Source organism: Daldinia decipiens (genome assembly GCF_022478715.1).
Source record: "Daldinia decipiens strain CBS 113046 unplaced genomic scaffold F4813scaffold_34, whole genome shotgun sequence".
Taxonomy (NCBI): Eukaryota; Fungi; Ascomycota; class Sordariomycetes; order Xylariales; family Hypoxylaceae; genus Daldinia; species Daldinia decipiens.
In genome coordinates, this window is record NW_026054577.1 from 195160 (window position 1) to 203906 (window position 8747).

The 8747-nt window shown below is 47.2% G+C and overlaps 3 protein-coding genes across 3 annotated transcripts; 2 read left to right on the forward strand and 1 right to left on the reverse strand.

Annotated features, from left to right (window-relative positions):
- The first annotated feature begins 409 nt into the window (after window positions 1-409).
- On the forward strand, window positions 410-4271 carry F4813DRAFT_196042 (ARM repeat-containing protein). The gene is made up of 3 exons (XM_049239498.1): window positions 410-1122; window positions 1271-2108; window positions 2345-4271. Exons 1-3 carry the CDS (start codon window positions 529-531, stop codon window positions 3844-3846), a joined length of 2934 nt encoding a protein of 977 aa, XP_049096765.1. The 5' UTR covers window positions 410-528; the 3' UTR covers window positions 3847-4271.
- Window positions 4272-5721: 1450 nt separating this feature from the next.
- On the forward strand, window positions 5722-6206 carry F4813DRAFT_196063 (uncharacterized protein). The gene has a single exon (XM_049239499.1). It carries the CDS (start codon window positions 5885-5887, stop codon window positions 6161-6163), a length of 279 nt encoding a protein of 92 aa, XP_049096766.1. The 5' UTR covers window positions 5722-5884; the 3' UTR covers window positions 6164-6206.
- F4813DRAFT_196113 (SIR2-domain-containing protein) lies at window positions 6207-8244 on the reverse strand. Its single transcript, XM_049239500.1, has 2 exons — window positions 7638-8244; window positions 6207-7529 (listed from the first exon to the last, which is right to left on the reverse strand). Exons 1-2 carry the CDS (start codon window positions 7879-7881, stop codon window positions 6250-6252), a joined length of 1524 nt encoding a protein of 507 aa, XP_049096767.1. The 5' UTR covers window positions 7882-8244; the 3' UTR covers window positions 6207-6249.
- Between the last annotated feature and the right edge of the window lie 503 nt (window positions 8245-8747).

Below are 8747 nucleotides of genomic sequence, written 5' to 3' on the forward strand. Positions count from 1 at the left end.
TGGCAAGCGCGTTTTTAAATCCGATTTACAGCTGTTGTCTCTTTGGTACATAGTATGTATTTGTGGCGTAAAAGGTAAAAGGGAAGGGTCGGGTCTAGATGGGAAATAATCGCACCTAGCACCGCCACTGAGGCAGCAAGGGACCCCTGACCTAGGTAGTGTTAGACAAGAGCTTACATATGTAGGCTTGGCATTTGAATTTGTAGATTTTACACATGCAGATAAACTCTATCGAATAAATATAAGAAACAGCCTCGTGTTTACAACCGCCCACGTACGTCATTTTTAAGTACAGACAGCAACGAGGTTCTTTCATCCAAACTAACTTAGGAAAGGGGGAACATCTCGTCCATTCTATCTCATACGACCCGTCGAACCCATTGCCGATTAGCTGGAGGAGGAACACGATCGCCATCCTGGAGGGATTAGGTATTGGGGGAGCGTGGGATCGCAGACGCATGTTTATCTCTATGCGCGGCGCTACAATATGATGGTTGCTAGTCGTCGCATAGCACGCCGTCGCCAACCATGTTCTCCTCGCTGAAGAGCTTCACTTCTCATATCAACTCCAACTATTCCATTTCGCAAACCATAACCTCCACAGCCGGCCCGTGGAAGATATACGATGCGAAGAAGAAATCGACAGGCAAGACGTATTCCGTCTTTGTCTTCGAGAGGAAGTCGCTTGAGTCGCACGGGGGCTCGCTCGGCCGGTCGGGTGCAGCCGCCTTTAAGCGCTCCGTAGACGAGGTGGTGGAGCGCCTGAAGAAAGAAGCTTCGTCGCTTGCTAGACTGCGCCACCCGAGCGTCCTGGAACTAGTCGAGCCCGTGGAGGAAACTAGGGGAGGTCTTCAGTTCGTTACCGAGCCGGTGACTACGTCGTTAGCAAGCCTCTTACAAGAGAAGGATGAACAGGAGAGAGTGAGCGGCGTAGGGGGCCGGTCGAGCCGATATGTTACTGAAGACTCGGGCGGTACTAGACGGAGGCGGGATCTAGAAATCGACGAGCTTGAGATACAGAAGGGATTGCTCCAAATCAGCAAGGCCTTAGAGTTCCTACACGAGAATGCCGGACTCGTCCATGCCAATCTCACCCCGGATGCTGTACTAATCAATTCTAAGGTCAGTTCGGACACTTCTCATTGGCTCTGAGAACAGCCTTGGACAGTCTTTCAAACCCTGTCTCGGTCCCTCTAACCGAAGTTATCGTCGTGCTTCCTTATGAATCATGAAACGATATTCAAGGTGTATCTTGCTAACGAGACGATAGTCCGATTGGAAAGTCAGCGGGCTTGCTTTCTGTAGCCCACCAGAAGGCTCATCAAAGCCTACTTCAGTTCAGCCTATCAGCCTCTCGGAAGCTCTCAACTTAGATCCCAGGCTACCACGACACGTACAGATCAATCTTGATTATACTTCGCCTGATTTTGTCCTCGATAATAATCTCACCACATCAGCTGACATGTTCTCATTGGGCCTTCTATGTGTCGCATTATACAATTCACCTCATCGATCTCCCATAGAAAGTAGTGGGAGTATATCTGCATATAAGAGACTGTTCACATCATCTTCGACGGTTCCGTCATCTGGGAATGGCTTCTTGTCTAAGAGACCGCTACCAAGGGACCTTTCGGCCCACGTACTACCCCGATTAATTGCACGGCGTCCCGCGCAGCGCATGACAGCCCGAGAATTTCAAGAGAGCGAATATTTTGACAACATCCTCGTTTCCACGATCCGATTCCTCGACGCTTTCCCGGCTAAAACTCCGAACGAGAAAGCTCAATTCATGAGAGGTCTTAATAAAGTCCTACCGTCCTTCCCCAAGTCGGTTATGGAGAAGAAAGTACTACCAGCACTATTGGAAGAACTCAAAGACAAGGACTTGTTGTCTCTCATCCTTCAGAATGTCTTCAAGATTATGGATCTGCTGCCATCGTCGAGGCGAGCCTTCTCGGAGAAGATACGGCCAAGGATTAAAGAGATATTCGTCGTCAATGCTAAGCAATTACAAGAGAAGGATCCAGCTAGGGACGCTGGATTGATGGTTGTTTTGGAAAATCTCAACCAAATTGCTGGGAACTCTTCTGGCAAAGAGTTTAAAGACGGTAAGCCTGTATTTCCTTTATCAATTGTCATAGTCGGCCGACATAACCTTATATTTGCCATACCATTCCTGCTTATGTTGTTACGTACCACGATTCAATGCCCACAACGCGTTATGTGATGAGTATAGAATACCTTCGCATGATTAAGTATAGCGAGGTTTTGAGACAACATTGATGTTATTTAGGTGTATATATTAGAGTCGTACGTTTGTTGTCAAGCTAACAATGTTACATAGATGTCCTACCGATTGTTTTAGTAGCTATCGAGTCCCCGACGCCTTCGCTCGTCGATGCTGCCCTACGTGGTTTGCCAGTCATATTACCAGTTTTAGACTTTAGTACTATTAAGAATGAGTTGTTCCCTATAGTCGCTGCCGTCTTCAGCAAAACCAGCAGCTTAGCCATCAAGGTCCGCGGATGTCGAGCTTTCGTCATTCTTTGCGGCGGCACGAACGAATCGTCGTCAGCGGACGACGGGCTTGACGGGATAAGCCCCGAGAAGAAAAAGGCGTCTTCATCCAGCGCTCTAGACAAGTACACAATGCAAGAAAAGATCATTCCGCTTATCAAAGCTATCAAAACCAAAGAACCCGCAGTTATGATGGCCGCGCTAGACGTACTACGAGTTGTGGGTGAAAACGCGGATGCTGACTTCGTAGCCATGGACATCTTGCCCATCTTGTGGGGAATGAGTTTAGGACCCTTGTTAGACCTCAAACAATTTCGGTCTTTCATGGACTTAATCAAGTCGCTTTCAAGGAAGGTTGAAGAAGAGCAAATGAAGAAGTTACAGGAGCTTAACGTCGTGAACGGAGGAAGAGCGGTGACTCCTACTGACGATTTCATGGGATTTGGGGGCGTTAGTGGAACAACGTTTGATTCAACGAACGGGGCCACGGAGGATGATTTCGAGCGGCTGGTGAAAGGGAAATCTGGACCGAGCACGAGTACGAATGACACAATGGATGCAAATTGGGACGCGACCCCAGCGGCAGCAACAGTCATCTCACCACCGATCAAATCACCACAATTTTCTTGGTCGACACCAAGTCCTACTTCTAGTGGTGGTAATGGGTCCAGTCACTTCGGACCTCCCAAACCCCAACCTTCTTTCCGAACAGTTACGCCAGATCTCAATTCATTTGGCACTCTAACACCTTCATCTACCCAATATTCTCAGCCTTTACAACCGTCTATGGGTAGTGCAACCAAGACCACGTCAACTATACCCCAGAATCCTTCTACCACAGTCAACTGGTCCACCTCGACAGCAGCGACACCTAATCCTTGGGCTTCAGCCTCATCCAATCCCATATCTCCGTCTGCTTCATCTTTCGGCAATGTGGCCACAGGGATGTCAAATTTGAACCTTGGTCAACCAAGGCCGACGACGAGCCAATCTTCATTCTCTCTTCCTCCACCACCGTCTAGTGGAGGCAGTACGCCCTCGGGGTTCAGCCTACCTCCGCCGCCAGGAGGTCCCCAGAGGCAGAGTTCGACACTATCGTCATTTGCCCAACCGTCCGGTGGTTTCGGGGGCTTATCTCATCAGCCAGCTGGAAGCATGAACAGTATGATGAACTCGGGATCAGGAGGCATGAACAGAAGTACGAGCAACATGAGCAGTATGATGGGCACTATGAAGCCTATGGCACCAAGCCAGTCCACCTCGCAACCACAGCAGCAACAGCAACAATCCCAGGGGTCGGGTTTGGATAAGTACGAGAGTTTAATATAGGCACACTAGAAGGAAATGTAACTCATACCATCCGCGCTATCAGTAGGAGCGCTCTACGTTTTATGTCAGGTTGGTCATATATGTAGCGTTCGGACCAGAATGCAAATCCCGTAATTAGATGTGTCGGCGCGGATACCCGGATAATTGATCTATTTCAAGGGCATCCAATACAGTCTTATATTAATGTGATGGGCGGCGGCTTTCGAAGACTGGATACAGGAATCATAGTAATTTCGTTCTGGGATATAGCTATTTAAGCCGTCTTACTCGTAGTAGTGTTTGTGGAAAGAATGGTGTCTAGTCAATGGTTTATGCTTGAGGGGTACGGCTAATGATAGTCATGACCGTGTCACGGATATAAATTACCAGCGAAATATTAGACAATAAGCAGCCCGTTCTATAAGTCTCTTCCAGAGATAAACTTGATAATATGCACTATTAACTTAGGCACATTTCGGTAGCCCTTCATTCACTCCAGACTTAGAGTTGCATAGCGTACATTATCTACTTATATACAGACAAAAGAAATTCTACAGTGAATGCCTCTTGAGCCTATACTGAAACCCGCATATAAGTCAAGTTAAGCGCTTTTTATCCCACCTCTCCAGTTACCACGTTGCTCCTATTCAGTATTTGAACTCATTGGGTACCTAAGCCATCAATAAATAGTCTTTCTATGATTTACCAGATGCCTTGTTAGCAAGGTCGCTGTTAACTCGATGACAATAGGAGGAGAGAAGTGAACCTAGCTAGTTTAAAATGAAATGCCCAGCTATACGAGCCGGTTGGACTAATTATGACGATAGATCAGTTGAGCGCGACAGGCTAAGCATAGCAAAATAAAAGGCTTACAGCACGCGCCGCTATGTACGATGCATCCCCCTTCCTTATGGAAGTTCCACGCGGGTACTAATTGCATACTACTTACAGTATGGATATCATTCCCTCCCCTCAACTTGGCTTCCCAAAAGAGCTCCAATGCTAAGTCTTGCCCCTCAGGATCTGGTCGTTCAAGACAACTAACTACCTATGCAGGTAGCCCATGCAAACGAGACAGGAACTACATACCTATCCTATCCAACTTTAGCTAAATAAACAACGGTCTAATCTAGACACATATTCGATGTTTTAGGAGTAGGTACCTACCTACCTATACAGCAAGGGAGCAAGTCAGACCTACCGAGTCACCCACCGTTAGATAGCACGCTCAATGGGACGATGGCCAGCGACTAAACCTAAGAACGGCGGGTTGATGTCGCAGATCCACGACAGGCCATGTTTCAGCAACTCCCACGGCAAGCTGGTAAATTGGAGAAGACGGGCCGTGCTGGCAGGCAGGCAGGCAGGCAGACGGCGTGACGTGGCTTGGCTTGGTTTACACCGCAGCAGCGCCAATGTCTAGGAGCAGAAAAGGAAAAAGAAAAAGAAAAGAAAAAGAAAAGGCGGCTTGGTCTAGAGTCTCTGGACCCATTGAAAGCCCCGTTGAGACAATTGGCGTCGAGTGGGAATAGACTATAGGAATAGTTCAGTCATTTGGCTGTCATAGTTGAGCCATTGCTCAATAATATTACTTTATTACTTGATAATACGAGCACATCCATCCATCCATCACATCTCGCCGCGCACCAACATGTACGTACGTATGTCAGTCAGTACCTACGTTCATACTGTATTGTATATATGTGTGTGTGTGTCATGGTAAATTTTATTAGAAGTCATCGCGATGTTATAGACGTGCCTAACTGACCGACTAGGTACCTGTCTACCTCATTTCTATGTAGTAGATTAATTCCCCTTGCTGTCGACAGGCAAACCCCTCTGCAGACTTGACCTATCATGTAGTTTCCCATCTCCTTCCTCCCCCTCCCTTGTCAAAGGCAACGTACCGTGAAATTGCAGCGTCGATTAAAAAACGCCATCTTCTCAATAGCGAAATTGCACAATTAACCTGGACCGTGCCGAGGTATACCTCGACGGCACGTCCTCTCCTCGACGGTCCGTCTGCATAATGCTGTGAGACCGAAAATCGGAGTGCGTTATGCGATCTTCCCCCGTCGTATACCTGCATCTATTACTCTATCTGGCGGTGATTCAAGCGCAAATTTTACTCGGTATCGTCTGCCAGGTATGCACGGGAAGTGTTATTGGTATTGTAGGTTGGACGACGGAAATTCCGGAAATAAAACCCATTTTAAAGACAAGAGATGGAAATGGAGAAAAAAAAGAGGGTCAAAAGAGAAAAGCCCAGAAACGCCTTGCTGTAAAGGAATTAAATGCCATCCCCCAGGGATATGCCACCCTTGTGCCGCGAATGTGATCAGTGTGATTAGTTGACATCAAGTAGTTAGTCGTGATTATGGTTGTGAAGGCGAGTGGATTTGCTTCATAGTCTCAGAGATGTTGTCATGGCTCTGGTTTCGGTTTCAGTTTCGGTTCTAGTTTTGATGAATCTTCAGGCTTAACCACCGTAAAAACGTGTCGACTCTTGTAGCCCTCTTCTAGCTTGACGTCGATCTTTTGATCAGGATTCACCATAGGGTGGGTAAGATTCCAACCCGCGCGACGACATAGTTCTGCAACGATGACGTCGCAGTCGCCGAGGAGGTCGATATCGAAATTGATGTGGCTGACAGGCGTGCGCGAGATATATATTTGCGGGATATGCGGCGGCAGGTAAGGCACAACTTCAGAGACAGGTGCAACTTTGAGCGAGGTGCCAATTACGATGACCAGATCGACGCGGTCACGGTCGTGCTTAACTAACCGCTGGCTGAACTCATCCGGCAGCTCCTCGCCAAAGAAAGTAATGTCTGGTTTCATGACGCCAGCGGCGGGGATATCGTATTGGCCGTCGTCGTCGTCATCGTCGTCCGTGCTCCTACGCCGGGTCTTCTTGCCGGTAGATTTGTTGTAAGATCGTTTGCGCTTCATCGAACCGTTAGTCCGGAGCGCATTGATACACTTGATGCATCGTGGTATATTTCCAGCTTTGATGTCGGCAAAGAGGCTATCACCTTGGACTTTGTAGCCACATTTCTGACAGGTAGCAGTTGCGAATGAGCCGTGGCACTGGACGAGCTTGTCTGGTCTAATACCCGCGTTTGCTTCGATGTTATCAATGTTTTGCGAGTAATTCGTCAGAAGCTTGCCTTCGTCCTGGAGCTTAGCGATGAAAGCGTGAGTTGGTGAGTACAACCCCTTAGTCTCGGGAAGAATATCCTTTGCCACCGAGTAAAAGATGGTCGGGTCTTCGCGGAAGATATCTATGTTAAAGACTTCTTGAGGGTCGCTGATCCCTAAACCGAGCTTCTCGAGTTGCGAATAGAGACCAGTTTCTTTTGAGCGAAAATCGGGAATTCCGAGCGACGTAGAAATTCCAGCTCCGGTCAAGACGACGATGTTTCGCGATGCTTTTAGCAGAGCCACAGCGTCGTCGATTGTGTTATACGTGGGAAGCTTGGCACGCTTAACCAACTCGCGCGTCATGGCCAAAGTAAGTAACCCGAAGTAAGCATGATCTGGAAGCCCATCGAGGAATGCAGGCGGCCGTATCCCAAAGGCCGTCAGTAATTTCTTGACTGTAATTGTACCAGAGTCAACTGTGCGCTTGCAGAACTCTTGCGGTCCAACAGCTCGTAACTGTTGGCGGTACTGCACAGCCTGTTCTGGCGTGACAGCGTCAACTATAAGGCCACGTTAGAATAAATTGTAAAACAACCGAGAGAGTTAAGTAATAAGAGACAGTAATAAGAGAAAGTAAAAAGGGGAAAGTAAAGTAAATATGTAATTACCATCGTTAGTGAACCTATCCTCAGAGATGTCTTCGATGACATCTTCAAAAAGCGACTCGGTCTCCCACGAATCGCTGAGATCGTTGATTCGCTCCTCGAGCTCGTTGCGTGCATGGCCATGCGGTCTCACGTTAAGATGGCCGACGACTTGGTCATCGGCAACTTCAACTCGGACTTTGGGAGGTTCCGACTCCTTCACGGGCCAATTCTTACGAGGTCGGCCGACAGGACGCTTTGCTTTCATCGCGTTTGTTATAGTTGCTGTTGGGATAAGTGGGCGTTGAGTGATGAGATGAGATGAGATGAGATAAAATCAAATCAAATCAAATAGCAACTAATAGCGAGAAAGAGTCAATTGCATATGATAACTGATGACCGACGACCAAATGGGCAAATCGGAATCTGGGTCTGTCTAATGAGTCGGTTTAATAAGATTAGGCGGGCCTAATTGATCGACTGCCTAGTAATTAATCAATCAACAGGAATTTTGCGCGGTTGAATGACGAAGTAAATTGGTTCCGTGAAATGTCTTTGGAGGGGGGAAGAACAAGAGGAACAAGAGGAACGAGAAGAAGAAAAATGATTAGTGGGAAGGGATGAGGTAAAAGAGAAAGAAGAAACAAGACAAGTTTAACCCTGGAGGAAATATGGTTTGAGAAACTACCTATCCTAGCCAGATACTAGGTGCCGGGGATGGTCAACGCGTCTTGTGTGTGTTATGTGTTGTGGTATATTGTGTGGTGTTATTTGGGAATTTGAGAATCTGGGAATTTGGGAATTTGGGAATTTGGGAATTTGGGAATTCGGGTCGGGGGGGGGGGGGGGGAATTAGAACAGGTAGCAGTGGTTAGCTGTAGAGGTAATAAGAAAATAAGAAAATGAGAAAATAAGAAAATAAGAAAATGAGAAAATAAGAAAATAAGAAACCACCTACATACCAAAAGCGTACCTAACCTAACCTAACGTACCAACCACTATGATTCATGAAGGACTGGGCGCTTCTTGGAATTTCCGAATTTCGTAAGGGACCTTAACTACTCGGTACGAATTTAAGAAATTTATTGTTCCGTACAAGAAGAAGACCCGCACAAGTTAAAATATCGACGTAGT